General features: G+C 40.1%; 1 protein-coding gene across 2 annotated transcripts in view; it reads right to left on the bottom strand.

The window, feature by feature from the left end:
- The window catches only part of atf6 (activating transcription factor 6), a 327,399-nt gene that overhangs the window by 154,076 nt on the left and 154,042 nt on the right, over nucleotides 1-19,281 (bottom strand). For both annotated transcript variants that reach the window (XM_080195966.1, XM_080195967.1), the window contains exons 13-14: nucleotides 17,338-17,405; nucleotides 8,416-8,527 (exon numbers count right to left, since the gene is read on the bottom strand). In XM_080195966.1, coding sequence (XP_080052092.1) covers nucleotides 8,416-8,527; nucleotides 17,338-17,405 — 180 coding nt within the window. The remainder of the gene's footprint in view (nucleotides 1-8,415; nucleotides 8,528-17,337; nucleotides 17,406-19,281) is intronic.

Below are 19,281 nucleotides of genomic sequence, written 5' to 3'. Positions count from 1 at the left end.
CCCCTAGTCGGACTAGTTACATACTGCTCTAGAGACCCTTCCAAAACACATTTCACAAACTCCTCTCCCTCCGTACCCCCAGCTCTAGGCCCCCTCCAATTCACTCCAGGAAGATTAAAGTCACCCACTACAACCACCTTATTCTTCCTGCACCTATCCAAAATGCCCCTGCAAATGCCTTCCTCCACTGACCTCGGGCTGTTGGGTGGCCTATAGTATACCCCTAGCAACGTAATCTCTCCCTTTTTATTCCTCAACTCCACCCACAGTGACTCAATCCCTATCTCTTCTATATTGTCCTCCCTCTGCACTACTGTGATGTTTTCCTTGACTAACAGTGCCACCCCTCCACCTCTCTTCAACCCTCCTCTGTCACACCTAAAACACTTGTACCCAGGAACATTCAGCTGCCAGTCCTGCCCTTCCCTTAACCACGTCTCTGTTACGGCCACCACATCTAACTGCCTCACAAACATCAAGGCCCTAAGCTCATCCGTTTTCCCTGCCACACTCCTAGCATTGAAACAGACACAGTTCAACCCACAAGTGTTCCTCGGAACCACCTTCTCCCTGATACTTTTCCTTTCACCCGACTCTCTCCCAGCCACCTCCCCACCCCCCCCTCCATATTAGTTTAAATCCTTCATAAACACCCCAGCTAACCTCCCCGCTAAGACATTAGTTCCCCTCCTGTTCAAATTCTCCCCACCCCTCCTGTACAATTGCCCTTCTCTCCTAAACACCTCCCAGTGATCCACAAAAGTAAAGCCCTCTACCCTACACCAATCCCTCAACCATGCATTCAGCCGCATGATCTCGTCATTCTTTGCCCTGCTGGTACTGGGCAACAACCCAGAGAGTGCCACCCTGGAGGTCCTACTCTTTAGTTTGGCCCCCAACTCCATAAATTGCCTACGGACCTCTACACTACTCCTCCTTCCTATGTCCCCCTCCCCTACATGTACTATGACCTCAGCCTGTGCCCCCTCCCCTTTCAAAATTCCCTCTACCCTGTCCGTTACATCCTTTACCCCTGCTCCAGGGAGGCAAACCACCATCCTGGAGTCACGCCTCTGTCCACAGAACCTCCTATCGATACCTCTGACCGTCCCGTCCCCTACCACTATCACCTTGCCAGCCCCCTTCTGTCCCTCTAAGTCAGTCTCCCCCTCCTGCCTATCTTTCTGTGCCCCTGTCGACGAACCATGGGGGGAAATCTGCTACTTTACCTGGTCTCGCCTCCATGTGACTTCAGGCCCACAGCGAAGTGGTTGACTCTTAAATGCCATCTGAAGTGGCTGAACAAACCACTCAGTTCAAGGCCAATAAGGGATGGGCAATAAATGCATGCTTGCCCAGCTCGTGTTGCCCAAATCCCCTGAACGAATGAAAAAATGTAACACCCTCAAAACAACTTCAAGATGTTTGTCAAACATGAATTCCCTTTCATAAATCCATCTTCAATGCAAAATATTTTTCCAGATGTCCACACCATTATCCTAAAGCTTTTCCTATTACAAACATCAAAGTAATGGGCCTGTAGTTTCCCTCCCCCCACCATTTCTTAAATAGTGGGGTTATATTTGCTACTTTCCAGTTTGTAGGAACCTTGACAGAATCTACAGCATTTTGAAAGATGCACCAATGTATCCACTATCTCTACAGAAGCCTCCTCCAGCACTCTGCAATGTAGCTCATCAAGTCCAGGGGATTTATCATTCTTCAGTCCAATTAATTTTGAACATTACTTCTTTATTCATGCTAAATTGTTTCTGTTCCTCATTTTCACAAACTCTATTTCCTAGTATTTCTGAAAGATTTTCAGTATCTTCCTTCTTGAAGTAACTGTTTCATTTCTCGGCCAATCCCCTATTCTCCAGTATAAATTCTCCTGTCTCTGCCTTTAATAGGCCACATTCATCCTTCATAGAATCATTTGCTAAATTATTCCTTTTCACATACCTAAAAGAAACTTTACAGTCCATCTTTATGTTTCTTGCTAGCTTGTATTTGTGCTCTCTTTTCGCTTTCTTCATCAGTTTCTTGGTCATCCTTTATTTGATACTAAATTGCTCCCAATCTGAATACTGGCTAATCAGGCCCAAGCACTTTTTCTGGGTTACCACTTTTTCTGGCGCCGTTATAAGCCATTACATTTGATCACTGGAGCAGTCTTGATATGGTAATGAATGTCTTCTTGCTCACAACCCATTTTAAAAGAGATTATGTCTATTACACAAAAAGCCAAAGAATCCTGAATTATGACAATATTGCAATATTGTTCTGCCTGTCTTCTAAAAAAGGTGGTTCCTCCATAGTTTCCATTTCCTCCAAAATAATGACAAATTAAATGATCAGAGAGGAAAGCAACATGCCAACTCATCCAGCCCACCTTGAAGTTGACAACCACATACAAAGTTGAGCTTTCTAATAATTTATTTCGAGTACAATACCAAATCCCAGGTAATTGTATACATCTCAATGTAACGTACACTTTCAACCAAATAAATTGACTCCCTGGCAAATCTGTTAATCTCCCAAACTTGTTTGGACAATATCCAATCTTGAAAAGCACATTTTATTTTCTCATTTGATTAGTACTGCTCAATAAGTTTCAACTATCTCAGAGAGACATTTTACACTTCAAGTGTTTTGTTTCCAATTTCAAATTAATTACAAAACGTTTTGATCTTCAGCATGTTTTATGAATTGCATTTTGGAAACTGCTTTTTAAATGTTTATTGCTTCAGGATTGAGAATAAAGCAGTAACAAGCAGTCAATAGTCCAAGCAGTAACAATATTTATCATATAAAGAACTCACTCAACTTAAATGTTAACTTCACTTGAGAGCCGTCTTGAGAGTCAGAAATTTGGAATGTAAGTATATCACTGGTCTTACCGATTGCATTATCACTTGGACCTGACCAGCCAGTATTCAGTGTAATGCAAATATATCATCTGAACACAATAAATTATATATGAATTACTTACAAACACTACAGTTCAATGCACTGTTGCTGCCAGATGATTCACATGCATCCATTCAAATACCACTCATCTTTTCTCATACCGACTTGCACTAACCATTCAATAACCTTGTACAGTATGACATCATCTTGATTAGATGCTGTTCCAAAAAGTTGCATTTACATCCCACCTTTAATGCTTTAAAAAAAACCCAAGCAACTTAGTCACATAATTAAACAAAAACTAAAACTGAGTCAAAGAGGGAGATACCTGGAAGGTGACTAAAATCTTAGTTAAACAGATAGGTTTTAAAGTGGGTCTTAGAAAGGAGAACTGAAGAGGCAACTAGGTGTAGAAAGAGAATTTCAGAACTCACTGAGGGCACAGACAACTGAAAGAACGTCTGTCAATAATGGAGCACAGGGACATGTTGCTACATGTCAGACCTTGCTCGAGCCATTTTTCTTTCAGCAGAGGAAATACAAGGAGAAATAATCCAACAAAAAGCGTAGCTCATAAGGTCCAAACAATGGCTGGTAAGAATGGCCAAAGAGGGAAATTCTGTGGATGCTTTGTATGTGGAAGTTTAACTACATTCAGAACAAAGAATCCACAACTATTGTAAAGATACTAACATTTATTGAATCTGGACAGAGCAATGTCACAAAAAAGGTACAAATGTTACTGATAGGCATACAGAAGCCTAGATAATACAACCAGGTTGATATGCACACAGCCCACCCAAACTGGTGTAACTTTCCAATGTCAGGTGACTTAATAGTTAAGGAAATGATCTGCTACTTCAAACGTTATGATGTGGGTATGCCGGCGTTGGACTGGCGTAAACACAGTAAAAAGTCTGACAACACCAGGTTTTAGTCCAACCTATTTATTTGATAATATACTCACAAGCTTTCGAGGGACACCCTCTTCGTCAGGTGAATGGAGAGTTCTGGCCTCAGACAGAGCATATAAAGCACAGACAGTTTAGAGATTACTGATTAGAATGCGAATCTTTACACCTAACCTGCTGTTCAAGACCTGAAGTGGCTGATAATGTGAGTGGAAGGAGCACTGATCACAGTTTAAAGAGATGTGTATTGTCTCCAGACAGCACAGTAAGTGAGGTTTTGCAAACCCAGGCAAGTCACGGGGGTTACAGATAGTGCGACATGAACCCAAGATCCCTGTTGAGACCGTCCTCATGTGTGCGGAACTTGGCTATCAGTCTCTGTTCAGCGACTCTGCGCTGTCGTGTGTCATGAAGGCCGCCTTGGAGAATGACAGTGGACAGAGTACCCTTCGTCGTCCAGTACTTCCCCGGAGCGGAGAAGCTACGACATCTTCTCCGGAGTCTTCAACATATCATTGATGAAGACGAACATCTCGCCAGGGCTATCCCCACACCCCCACTTCTTGCTTTCAGACAACCACACAACCTCAAACAGACCATTGTTCGCAGCAAACTACCCAGCCTTCAGGAGAACAGTGACCACAATACCACACAACCCTGCCACAGCAACCTCTGCAAGACATGCCGGATCATCGACATGGATACCATCATCACACGTGAGAATACCGTCCACCAGGTACATGGAAAATACTCTTGCAACTCGGCCAACATTGTCTACCTGATACGTTGCAAGAAAGGATGTCCCGAAGCATGGTACACTGGGGAGACCATGCAGACGCTACGACAACGGATGAATGAACATCGCTTGACAGTCACCAGGCAAGACTGTTCCCTTCCTGTTGGCGAACACTTCAGTGGTCATGGGCATTCAGCCTCTGACCTTCGGGTAAGCATTCTCCAAGGCGGCCTTCACGACACACGACAGCGCAGAGTCGCTGAACAGAGACTGATAGCCAAGTTCCGCACACATGAGGACGGTCTCAACAGGGATCTTGGGTTCATGTCGCACTATCTGTAACCCCCGTGACTTGCCTGGGTTTGCAAAACCTCACTTACTGTACTGTCTGGAGACAATACACATCTCTTTAAACTGTGATCAGTGCTCCTTCCACTCACATTATCAGCCACTTCAGGTCTTGAACAGCAGGTTAGGTGTAAAGATTCGCATTCTAATCAGTAATCTCTAAACTGTCTGTGCTTTATATGCTCTGTCTGAGGCCAGAACTCTCCATTCACCTGACGAAGAGGGTGTCCCTCGAAAGCTTGTGAGTATATTATCAAATAAATAGGTTGGACTAAAACCTGGTGTTGTCAGACTTTTTACTTCAAACGTTCACAGTAATGAGAAACCCTGTGCACACTGGTCAACGCTGTGAGACATCACATGTAAAAGGTTCTACAATTTTTCCTTGTGTGATGCTGAGCAACTTTGAGGCTAACGTGCGAGAAAAATCAAGAAGCTGATCTCTTTATCTGTTCCTCTCTCCAATCATAGATTTAGTCAATTATTTTGTGCCTCATGTGCCCTGCCAATAGTTTGAGATGATTATCATTTAATATACAATTCAAATAGTAAAGGATAAAGAGGAGTTCTATAGTGAATGCAGGTGGTAATGTGCCTTTAGGGGATAGCAGCATACCATCACTTAAAGGAAAGTGTGAAACTGTGTCATATGATCCAGTTTCAGTTTCACTTCAGTTTGGAGCAGAACACAAACACACAGCTTTGATGTCTTCAAGCTTTCTATCCAATCATATATGTTTTCATGCCCAGAACTAATAAATGAACCCACACAGTAGTACAGTGGTTAGCATTGCTGCTTCACAGTGTCAGGGATCTGGGTTTGATTCCTGGCTTGCGTCACTGTCTGTGTGGAGTTTGCACATTCTCCCTGTGGCTGTGTGGGTTTCCTCTGGGGGCTCCAGCTTCCTCCCACATTCTGAAAGACGTGCTGGTTAGGTGCATAGACCCAAACAGGCGCTGGACTGTGGCGACTAGGGGAATTTCACAGTAACTTCATTGCAGTGTTAATGTAAGCTTTGCTTGTGGCTAATAAATAAATAAAATAAATAAACAAAGTGTTTGCACAATCCCTTATCAGTGACTGCTGCTTTTATATCATTGTTAACACGCATGACATGTTTAATTATGCATTTGCAGACTCCCAACGTTCTTCTGCTATCATTACCATCAAAATTCAGGCCATCACTTTTACAACAATATACATGAGTTGAAGAAAAATCAACTTCAAAAGGGGCTGGTTAAGGAGGGTGGGCTGAGGTGGTGATTGGCAGAGAATGTGTCAACATTAATATTGGGCATAAAAAGTAATTTTGCTGACTGGACAGTATGACGAACAGTTTTTCACCAGGATCTTTGAAGGAGATTCGTTTCACAAAGGAAAATGTGACAAAGAGAGCCAGTTCACCCCAATGCATCAGTTCACAAAATGCTATTAACATAAAGTTGTCCAGTGCTCTGATCTGCCTGAAATTCTTCGTATGATAAAAATTTTGAAGGAATATTTTACAACACCATCACAAATGCTTGTCAAGTGGGTCATCACATCCAGGATTTAATTGAGCTGTGCTGCTTGCCTTGACTGAGATTTGATAATGCTGGCAAATGGACAAGATATTCCACTTAGATCATAATAATGTTATCCAGCAATCCTAGATAAAACACATCATGTAAAGAGAGGGAGGGAGAGAGAGGAAGGAAAGGGAGGAACAACTTTAATTCATGCAGCACCATTCACAACCACAAAATGTTTTGAAGTACTTTACACCCAATTAAATGTTTTTGAATTCATTGTTGTTGTAACATAGGCAAACAGCAGCCAATTTTACACACATCAAGCTCCCACAACAGCAATAAAATAATCACAACATCTGTCACAATGATCTGCAAAAGGGGATAAACCTTGTCCAGTATACTGGAGGTAACTCCCCAACTTTTCTTTGGATTGTGCCATGGGGTCTTTCATGCCTATTTGAGAAAGCTGACAACATATAGCTGAATGGGTAGCACTCCTTATGCACTGTGTTAGTAGCCTTGATTTTATGATCAATTCCTACACTAGAAAAGACTAGGTGATTCACAGTTAATCTCAAATATTCCCAATGATCCCCACAACCATTTTATCTTAAATGATGGTTAATTACCAGAAAAGTTCAGTTCATAACACTCATCAATAGATAGAACAGGTCCATAATTTCACCTCTCCAGAAAATGAGGTGCCTCAGTTGCTGAGCAGCTGGGGAATGTTTCAGTCTTACTTTCTGGTTGTAACAGATCTCGATCACACGTTCCATTGAAACAGGAGAGTTTTACTGCTCATGAGTTTAACAGTCTTAATAAAAAATGTAACTAAAGCAAGGAGGAATGGGTTCCCCAGATGACACACAAATTGGAAAATAAAATCTGATTTAATAGTTTATCCTTTAATGGCAAGAAAAGACTGGCTTGCATGTACAGCTTTACATGTTCATTTGCCTGATGAGGGGTGGGCAATCTGGCTCTTCAAACCTTGAAAGGATTCGACCATGAGTAAACTTTATATAGATACATGCCAAACATTAGCAGACAAAGGATAACAAAAACACTATTTCAGGAAATTTGAAACATTTGATCACAAAGGGCATGGGCTGAAACTAGTGAAGAGCTCACATTAGGACTCTAGTTAAAGAACAGTAATGATCACTTCCAATAATCTCCAAAAGAGGATAGTCGTTGTGAAAAACATTCACTCCAAACATAATCAGCCAACATGTCTGGCAGGAGAAAAGGGTGCTCTGGACATCTTTCAAGTTGGACATGCAATATTGCTTAAATGGTTTCATTCATCTGTATTTCTGTCACGGTATTGAAAATAGAGTTCACTTGCCCATGAGGCAGCTCAGGAATGTAGCATTCACAATACTGTGCAAGTCTCGATCATGCACTACATTATTTCCAGTAAAAAAGAATCAGACCAGTCATTTGGAAGGAAAGTTAAGTGAGCCAGCTTTGCCAACATTTACAATGAATCAAATGCATTGGTGGTATCATCCCTCACTAAGTCGGCGACACCTGTATTGCAATTACTCACATGGTCTTTCATGTTCTCACTCAGACTCAAGGGTATCCCGGTCATGTTGAATAGCATGGTCGACCTGAATGCATCCAAATCAGTGACACATACTGAATATGACAGGAAGGGTTCAGTTAAACAATGCAACATCTTAAGACCTCTGAAGTTCTGGCCTCTTCAGAACTGTGCTTCCTATTCCTCATAACAAATCTGCACCACAGTTTTCCATTGCATTGCTAACCTTTCAAAAAAAAGTAGTTTTCCAAGAAACACTTTGGAACGCTTTGCCTCAGAGGTAGTGGAGGTAGAGTCACTGAATACTTCTGAGGTGGAAGAGATTGATTCTTGTTTGGCAAGAAAATCCAAGATTATCGCGTTAGATGGGAATGGAGAATTCGGAACACAAACAGATCAGTTGGCATTTTCGCCTTATTTATACACATAGGGAAATTAACACTTACCCTTCGAAATGATATCAAATAGAATGTGTCCCCTCTCCTACGAATGGCTTCAAAAAAATCTGGATAACGTTTGTCTGGAGCATAATACACCTGTAATTCACTTCCTGAGTTTCTGTGAAAGAGAAGAAAGAATTGAACAGGATGTAGCAATGTTGTCAAGGCCAGATCTGAGGGAATATGCAGTGCAAAGGATTTCAATGTATGAGCTTAAGAATATTTTCAATAACAAAATAACTTTTCAAAAATGTAATCATGGAATGTAACTATCACTGGCAAGGCTAGTATTTATTGTCCATTCCTAATTGCCCTTGCAATGGTAGTGCTAAGCCTCTTGAACTACAGTGATGTGCGTAGTATAGATACACCCACAGTGCAATTAGGAGAGAAGTACAAGATTTTGACCTGGCAACAAGCTAGGAATGGCGATATAGCTCCATGTCTGGATGGTGTGTGATTTGGGAAAAAAGATCTTGGAAGAGGTGATGTTCTTATACGTCTACCATTCTTGTTCCACCAGGTGGTAGAGGTCATGGGTTCGAAATATCCTGTCAAACAACCTTGACAAATTATTGCAGTGCATCTTACAGATGGTTTGCTGCACACTGTGCCCTGGTGGTGGATGGGATGCCAATCAATTGGGCTGTTTTGCATTGGATGGCATCAGGCTTCAAGAGTTCTGCATTAATCCCAGTCCATTATGGGAGGAAGCTAGCTGGAAATACAAAGTGAATAGCAAGAGTTTCTACAGGTGCTTAAAAAGGATAAGATATAGTAAATTAGTGTGGGTCCTCTAGAGAGTGACAATGGGAGCCAATGGTAAATAATGATTAAAATGTGGATGAAATACGCAAATAGTTTTCCTCTGTCTTCACCATGCAGAATACAAAAAACATTCCAGTAATAGCTTTGAATCAAAAGGGTAAAAGGGAGAGAGGAACTTGGTGAAAATACAATCAGACCCTGGACTGAGCATACTGACAAGTCTCCAAGTCCTGATGGACCTCATCCTAGAGTCATAAAAGAGGTGGCTAATGAGGGAGTCGATTATCTGTTGTTGTTAGTTTTCCAAAGTTCACAAGATTCTAGAAAGGTTCCATCAGACTGAAAAGTAGAAAATATAAATATAATCACAAAGTGAGGGAGGCAGAAAACAAGAAACTACAGGTTAGTTAGCTTGACAACTGTCATGGTGAAGGCATTAGAACCAAATCATTAAGGAGGTCATAGCTGGACACCTAGACAAACTCACAGTAATTGAGAAGAGTCAGCATGGTTTTATGAAAGGGGAACCATGTTCAACCAATTTATTGGAATTCTCTGAAGGAATAACATGTGCTATGCATAAATTATATATGAGTTTCCAGAAAACATTTAATAACATGATGCATCAGAAATTGTTGCAAAAAATAAAAGCTCATGGAGTAGGGGGTAACATATTAGCCTACATTGAAGGCTGGCTGGCAGGATGTGACAAGCGAACTCCCCTGCAGGGTTTATGCTGGGGCTTCAACTTTTTATAATTTATTTCTATGGCATAGATGAGAGGGGTGAAGGCATGGCAGCTGGACTTGCGAATGACACAAAGATAAGGAGAGTATATTCTGAAGAGGACTGAAAGAGGTTGCAGACAACACAGACAGGATGAGTGCACGCGTAAAAATCTGGCAAATGAAGTATAATGTGGGAAAATGTGAAATTGTTCACTTGGGCAGGAAGAATAATAAAAGTAGAGTATTACCTAAACAGAAAATGGCTGCAGGATTCCAAGGTGCAGGGGGGGTCTACGGGCTCTAGTACTCAAATCACTAAAAGTTAGCATGTAGGTACAGCAATTAATTAACAAGGCTAATGGGTTGCTGCTGTTCATTACGAGAGAAATTCAACAAAAAAGAGTAAGGATGTTGTACTTCGGTTAACAAGACATTGGTGAGACCACATCTCCAATATTATGTGCAGTTTCAGTCTCCTTATTTAAGAAAGGATGCAAATGAGGTGTAGGCGGATCAGAGGACGTTTACTAGACTGATACCTGGAATGACCCAGTTGTCTTATAAGGAAAGGCAAGACAGACAGGGCTTGTTTCCACCAGAGTTTAGAACACTGAGGGGTGATTTGACTAAAGTATACAAGATCGTGCGAGTGAACCCAGAACAAGGAAGCACTCTTAAAATTAAGAGTCGACCTTTTAGGACAGAGGTAAGGAGGATTTTTTTTCGCTCAGAATGCTGCATGACTTTAAAACTCAACCTCAAAAGGTGGTGTTGAGCTTAGTAAAAATTAACGTGGGTCTGGGGAAACAATACTAGCCTGATGGTGTAGACTGTCACATGATGGTCGACCATGTGCAGAGTGTCTGACAGAAGTCAGCGTGAAGACAGGAGAGAGACTTTAGAGAAATGTATAAAGTTGTAGTTATTTGTTCATAATAAGCAGTTTATGCTCAACCACACAAGCCTCCAGACCTCTAAGTGAGACACGAAACAACCTTACAACAAACTGGTTCAGGCTTCTTCTAACCAAACGTTGATGATACCTTGTTTAAGCTGACTGCAGAGTTAACATTCTGAAACCACTGTTTTCTATTCAACATCATGCGCTCCTTAGCATAAGTAACAACCACCTACGATCACAATAAATTGCTTCCAGAAAATCCTGTAGGAGGCCCATGCATCTTTTGTCAATGCAAAGGCAGAGATTCACACTAAATCATGTTGTGCAGATGAGCTGCTTACCCAATTTAAATGATTGGCAGAGAACTGACAAAACAATAAATAACCCAATTGCATAACTAAACAACCAGAAATAGGTCACAAGGGGATTCATTTACTCTCTGCAAGAATTAGTCTTTCTATGGCAGTTCTCCAAATACCATCTTCAGCTTTTCTTTCTGGCTTCAGAATGCATCAAAAAGGCTTCAGTTTTCCTCATCAAACATTTTCTGGTGTCAAAGAAGATATTTCAGGAAGTTTAATTGGGACAGAGTCCTAAATGTCTCAAGGATAACACACAATGCTCATATGTTTTTGCCCTGCCCACCATAACATCTAATATACAGACAGAATTGTTAAATCAACTTCCGTTACGAGAATGAACAAAGATGAAGTATGGTCAGTTATTTCACTAAAGTCATCTTCCAATATCCATGAATTCCTGAGAACAGTACCTTCATTGATTCTTGAGTTTTCTTTCCATTGCTTTACAACAGAAATACATTTCAATATTATTCACTGAACAGAACAATGTTTAATGACATCATTCTGAAACTTGTCTTCAACCAGTTCACACATACAGAATTCTTGAAATTTACTTCCTGGAAGGGGGTCATTTGGCCCACCATGTCGGCACCAACCTACAAGGCGCAATCCAACCTAATCTCATTACAATGTGGAATGTACCCCACAGCTCCATTTTGAGAGTTTTCTACTTCACGTAAATTATCTGGACTCAGAAGCTCAAAACGAGGAAATAAAAGCTAATTGAATGGCACTGTAATTGGTTAGCATGAAACTCAGAAAATTAAACAAATCTCAAATTTAATACTGAAGACGTCCGTAAATGCAAAGCAGCAACCGAGAAAGCCAATACAATGTTGAATTGCACAGCCAAGCAGCAGAAGACATGCCAGAGAAAGCAGGTCAGACCATACTTGGAAAGCTAGTTGAGTTTCCAAGATATCAGGGAGACGTTCAAACTCGAAACACAGTACAAAGGAAAGTCTCATGGTTGATGCATAGTGACGAGGCTGGCTTTTCAGCCTGTGAAGAAGGGAGGTATCATCAAGATCACCTTAAGAGATACTGAAGCGAATAGAAAAGTTAACTGAAGGTGGGTGAGGGGAGAAAGGATTGAAATACTATTTAATTTTGGACTTATCTCAGGGAATTTCACTTCACACAATAGCTCACATGGAATGGACATTCTGCCTGAATTGGCAAGTGAAATCCCAAGAAGCATTTAAAATATCTGGCAGGCACATCAATAAAAAAGGACAGCCTTCATGAGAATAGGATCACAAAGGGACAGATAATAAATGCCACACCTGACAATAGGGAGATGGCAGAAATGGTAAAATAATTATCTTGCTTTGTGAATGTAAGAGATGTAGAATGATGACATGAGTAATGAGATAAGCACATTTAAAATTTTTAAAATGTAGTGAACAAACTGAATAAGCTCAAGGAGCACAAAGCCCCAGGTCCAGATGGATTGCATCATAGATTCTTCAAAAATACAAGCAGAAGATAGAAGAGGCATTACTATTTCTATTTACTCATTCCTCAGAAATAAGTGCAGTGCCAGCAGATTGGTCAATATCTAACATATTTCCTGCATTTCATAAGGGAAACTGAATGGTCTACACAGTTTATCAGTGGTTGGAATAGTAATGGAATTCTTGCTGAAAAAGAGAAGAACATCTAAAAATTAGTAAAATAATGAAGTCAGCATGAATTTCAAAAGAGAAAATCTTGCTTGATTATCCCTTTTGAATCTTTTGAGGTGGTAACAGAGGGAATAAACAATAGTAATGCAGTAGATGTGATTTATCTGGATTTTCACCAATGCGTTGCATAATAAAGTAACAAGTTACAAGTCAGAGAATGCAGAGTCAGAGAATCAGTAACAGAATGGGCTGCCAGCTGCCTTCAAGACAGAAAGTAGAAAGTGGGAACAAAGGGTAGTTATTCAGAGTCACAGACGTTGGATGATAGTGTTCCGATGAGTGCTTGGACCACTAATGTTCACAATTTACATTAACTTCAAATAAGAATCACCATTTCTAAATTTGCAGATGATACCAAACTGGGTTGGAGTGGATAGGGTTCAGTCAATATCGAGGGGACTGCAACAAATCAGACGTTAGTAATCTTGCAAAACGAGCAAATAATTGGCAAATGACGCACAACACCAATAAAAGCAAGGGAGTACATTTAGTTTCTAAGGGTTGGGAAGTATTACTGCTTTAAAGTTGCAGGTCCACATAGGTAGAAGAACAATGGGATCTCAGAGTTCAATTAAGGCAGAGGTGGATAAATTATTGGTAAGCAAGAGGGTGAGGGGTTTAGGGGATAGATGAAATGCAGATTTGATATTACTAGCAAAGCAGCCATGATCTTTATTAAATGGCAGAGCAGGGTCGAGGGGCTGAAAGGCCCACTCATGTTCCCTGATCATAGGTTTGTAACACATCAATCACTAATAGTTGCTCCAGTAGTTGGCACAGCTATGATCAAGCAAACTTTGCACAAAACTGAGCATAAACACTGACATGGACTAGTCAGGTCAAATAGCCCACTTCTGAGTCATACACACTACATAATTTACAATTGGTGAAAAGACAGGGTCAGATATTTCTGGAAGGATGAAATTACAAGGTCTGAATACTTTCTCTCCCATGGAGCTACTTGGGATTGGGCTTTCCAGCATTCACTTCTTCAAAAAAGCCAAGGAGATTGACTCTGCCATTGCTGAAACTATTTAGCTTGCCAATTAAGAGCTCATGTTCATGCAAAGAATCATCTTTATTTCCAATCATGAACTTATATCGTTCAAGTTACTGACAAAAATTTTGTTGTTACCTGGAATTGCTTGCTACTTTTTCAGAAAAGTTGCTCTGCTGACTAGTTCTGATATTCATCATTAAGGAATAATGAATATAACTAAAACCTCCTTTGTATCCATCATGATAAATGTCCTCACTTCTGCGATTTATGCCAAGTCTCAATTCTACTTTTCTTTGGAAACATAATTGTTTTGAGACTATCTTTGAAAATTATATTAAGTCATTATGCTTAATTTTATATCATCCCTGATTGATGACCACAAGATTACTTTCCAATGAATACTTTCTGAGTACATTTGTAATAGGTTATCTATTTTAACTGATCTTCAGTTTCAATTCTGAGCAGTGATAAAGGAGTTCAATTATTCTTCAAAAAAAAATGCTTCTTGCTATCAGGCCAAATGAATCTCTTATTCTGGTATTTGGCTTCAAAACAGTGCTCGTTTCTAATGCTCTCTCGACTCCCTAACACAAAATTGACATTTTAGCCTCTATTATTCTCAATGATCTCCCTCGTCTTTCTCCCAACAGACTTATTAGAGTTTGGTGCTTTGGGAAGAAAATTTATTTCACTTGACGTTGTTGTAAAGTCTATTTAAGGTCACATCTGATTAGTTTGCACTCACTGGACTGCTTTCTAAGACATGCGATTTGCCCTTAACTCAATTTCTCTGAAGTATGACATCATAGTAAAATCTTGCCTCATTTCCTTTAAACTGTCCCTTTTAAAGTTCTGCATCGAGTCATCTCAGTTCAAGTAACTGATTACCTCAGTTCAAGCAAAATATAAACATGCTGCGTTTGTTTTCACCAAGCAGCAGGGAATTGCATTCCCTATGCCATTTGCCTTACGGGCCATTAATTCCTCTGCATTACCTGCAACACTAACTTATCACTGCTCTTTCCCTTTTTAATTTGGTTTGTCACAGGTTTAAAAAAAAGCTTTCTAAACCATTGTTGAACTCATTAAGGATAATCCTTCTGGTGACTGACTGGATAATTTTTTCCAATTTTCCTCAAGCTCAACTATTTTGACCATTAACATGTTTTTGTTTTGTCGGTCTCAGTCCATCTTCCTTATGTTTCTTTTCTGAATTGACCCTTTTCCTATTGCCGTCATTAGTTGCTTTTTCTGACCATTCTGCTTATTCCTTTGACTCTCCTCTTCCAGCACATATCTTTAAATAATTATCTTTACTACCCTCTCTACAATAACAAGTCAATATGGCTTGGGTGAATTCCATCCCACCTGAACAGCTCCATCATCTCAAGTTCTGAAGTTCATTAATGCTCATCTTTGTGTTTGAATCCCTTCATGGACTTGCCTTCTCCTAACCTTTTATCCTACAACTCTGCTAGGACTCCATTACCTGACTCCAGTCATTTGGGCACCCCCATCCACTTTCTTCATCCTCCCTACTGGTAACTGTGCCATCAGGTCCCACAATATGAAATTCTTCCCAAAATCATCCTGCCTTTGCAGCTTTTCTCCTCAGTTTAGATGCTCCATAACACTCATCCATGGAGTTCAGCTTCCATTTGTTTCTGATTACATTGCTGTAAAATAGCTTGCATTTTCTACACGACAGTTATGTAAATTTGTATTTTTATTTGTTCATGGGGTTTGGTTATGGCAAGCAAGACTAGCATTAAGACTAAATAAAGTAGACATTAACACTGCAATAAAGTTACTGTGAAAATGCCCTCGTCACTACATTCTGCCACCTGTTCAGGTGCACAGAGGGAGAATTTAGCATGGCCAATGCAACTAACCAGCATTATGGCCCATCCCCAATTATCCTTCAGTGCAAATTGTTCACATTGTTTTTACAACATCCCTCCAAACAAGCACTACTATTTCCAAATTACCACCACAAATGGTGAGACAAAAGAACTTGAGGCTTCACAAGAGGCAAAATTGAGACAAGAGTTCTTGAAGAGTTATAGAGTTGAAGTGCTACAACGCCGACTGAAGCTTTCACAATCCATGCCAGAATTATGATCAAGCTATAATGCTATTTTCAAGGTGCTATAATGTGCATTACAAAAGAGGCAGGAGACAGAGATGCTGGTAAATTCTGACGTCCCAACCCCTACTTACCCAATTAGTACCAAAAGATTTGTTCCCACTTTTTGAAAATTGATCATGCTTTTTCTCATGTCATAGAATCCCTATTATCATTGAATCCTACAGTGCAGAAAGAGCCCATTTCGCCCATCGAGTCTGCACTGACAACAATCCTACCCAGGCCCTATCTCCATAACCCAACATATTTACCCCGATAATTCCTCTAACTTATAGATCCTGGGGCATTAAGGGGCAATTTAGCATGGCCAACGCGTCGAACTCTCACATCGTTGGGTTGTGGGAGCAAACCAGAACATCCAGAGGAAACCCCCGCAGACACAGGGAGAACATGCAAACTACACACAAACCCAAGCTGGGAATCAAATCCGCATCCCTGGCGCTGTGAGGCAATAGTACTAACCACTATACTGCCATGCTGCCCAACACAATTTGATAGTCGACTGACCTCCAATACTTTATTCAAGTGTGAATCATGCCAGACTGCTGATACCAATGACACAAAGGACATTATGGCTGAATGCTGCCTTCACCGGGCATGCAATCAAGCAGGGTAATTTTAAGATGATCTACTCATGTATAAACTGGCAGGCTTCACCTCCATCTGATTTTATTCTCCATTTTGCACTGAAGGTAAGACTGCTGTTCCACCCGACCTTGTGTCTTTTGCCCATAGTGTTAGGTTAAAATTCCTCCACAAGCACACTTCTAGAAAAGGTCGGTGAGTGGCGTTCAGTAGCAGATTCTGCATTTATACTTCTGTTAATCCTGAAACCAATTTTAAGTGCCCTGACCACTTATCTGGATCAGAAATGGAACTTGCCACAGATTTTTTCTCATATGGTTTATTAGTCCAAGATACAACAGTTACACAATAGAGTGAAAAAGAAGCCCTGCAGCTATGTTCCTGAGGATTTCTCCCAGTGGTTACCTAACACTGGAGAAAAATTGTCAAGAACTTCAGATAGACGTGTAAATGGGTTGTCTATCAAAAATTATGATTGATAAAGAGAAACCACCAAGGGATTGGTACAGGACAAGAACAATTGGGCCAATATGGTTTTCTTGACCGCTGCTAATGCAATCACATTGAGCTGTTTCCCACTTTTTCTTTTATGTCACTCTGCTTCAAACACTTATGCAATATTTTCTAAAATTGGAGAGGAAGGATAGAGAAAAGCATAGCAAATTTAACAATTTGCATTGAAACATCTATAACTCAGCAAAACGCCTAAATGGCAACTCAGAGAATTCCAGTCTCAAAACAATAACTTACTTCTCATCAATGTCTGTGTACTTCCTTGTAATATACTGGGCTATATCAGTCTTCTCATCTGGAGGTTTCTGCAAAGAAATAGAAATAGTTACATTAAAAAACTATTTGCAAAGTGGAAGTGACATTGTGTAAGCAATGAGACACACAACCAAAAATTATTCAAGCAGTAAGTCACAATTTGGAACTTCATACAACAAGACACGTAAGCCACATAATCTCCTATGAGTCAGATGCCACTCATCAAACCACTTTATTCAGTTTAAAGATTTCAGTTATGGGCGCGGTGAAAGAAATCAAAAATCTTTAAGCTTAAATCTCTAATACATCAACAGAGTTACTCACTAACCAAAATAATAACATTGAAACTTTGATTGTTAACCATGTATTCTGAGTTCAGATCTGCCACAATGAGTAGTGATAAATAGACACCGGATGGAATGTATGGAGTTGCTCTAATAGCATACACTATTAAATGCACGTCTGTAATTATAGATAGTGAGGGTAGAGGGTCACAACTTTCTTCCTGTTATGGACAGGGCTAATTTCATATCTCATCATCGGCCTAAACAGAAAGGTGTTTTGATTTTGGCTTCCCTTTATAAGCAGTGGCATTATATTCCAACCCCTCAGTTTTGGTGTGATTGAATTCCTACTAATAATCCCACAGCAAACTAAAGATGGTGTGAACTCAGAGGGTTAGTTTATTTGCTTACACAAACACACAAAGAGGGAGAAACATAGTCTACTTTTAAGCTACACCCACACAGAGCAGACGGCACATGGCAAATGACAACAGAAATGGGTCCTCTGGCAGAACGAGGTTGGCTTTCAGCTAAAAGTGGTAACGTTTGCAAACTCATTCTTCCATTCTTCCACCAGCCTTTCACTAACACTGAATTTCCTTGCTGCTTGTTTAATGCTGATCCCACTTCACGTTGCCATTATATACAAATGTAAATGGCTGAGGTAAAGTGAATTCAACCACCTTCTTTACACCTCTTTGGGAAGGGAAGTCTTTGAAGTCAATTATGTCACAGAACTTCATCATGGTAACACAATTTGAAAACAGTTCAGGACTTCAACAAAAAGATGAAAAATAATTCAGAGAGTTGAACATAAAGAGCCTGATTTCATGATAATATTGACATTGATTGATATCCGTCAATGACAAAGATTTCATTTAACATTGATTACTTTGGCTCGATGCATAGACGAGTGACTAGGCATGGTGTAATCACCAGAAGTAGCTTTCCCATTAGGTAATCTTTTGATATTCACAAAACAGACTCAATAAAGTCTGGACTACAGTTGAAGTCTTGGCACTGAACTGTTTTCTCAATTTGGAAATAAAAGTATCTCATTCATGATATTTGGAAACCTTAGAAATGTATTTGAAACATGCACAAAAAGGTAACAGACATCACACTTAGAAGGTTCCCACAAACATATTTTTAAATAAATAAATTACTTCTGGCAGATAAGCAGCAACAAGGTACAATGAAAACAATCTCACTTCAGAAAATAAAAGCATGTGTGACTGCACAGAGAGGAATATGGTGAGTTTACACAGACTTATTTCATTCCTGTCTTTTATCTCCAGTCTCAGTTTATGTTAACTGGAAAAAAACTCATTCTTTTTTGGAACAGCTTCACGCAAAGTTTTCTCCATGGACAAATTATTTAGTTTTCTTTCATGTATTGTGACTTTTAAGTTTTGTTTTTCTTACCATAGAAACACTTCATCACACCCAGTGATCTGTTGAATTAATGTATTTTGTAAAGTGGTTCTATTCTGCACTTTATATTCAGATTCAGTTTCCCGATCCATTAAATTGCGCATTGTGCACATCATGTGCCCTCGTTAGCTCAGTGGATTCAAGTCCAATTCAAAAGACTCAAGCACAAGGTCTGGGTTGCTACTCCAGTGCAGCACTCAGGATGTAT

This window comes from Carcharhinus amblyrhynchos, chromosome 9 (assembly GCF_965287045.1).
Source record: "Carcharhinus amblyrhynchos chromosome 9, sCarAmb.v2.hapA, whole genome shotgun sequence".
Taxonomy (NCBI): Eukaryota; Metazoa; Chordata; class Chondrichthyes; order Carcharhiniformes; family Carcharhinidae; genus Carcharhinus; species Carcharhinus amblyrhynchos.
This window is presented reverse-complemented; position numbering and strand designations above follow the sequence as displayed.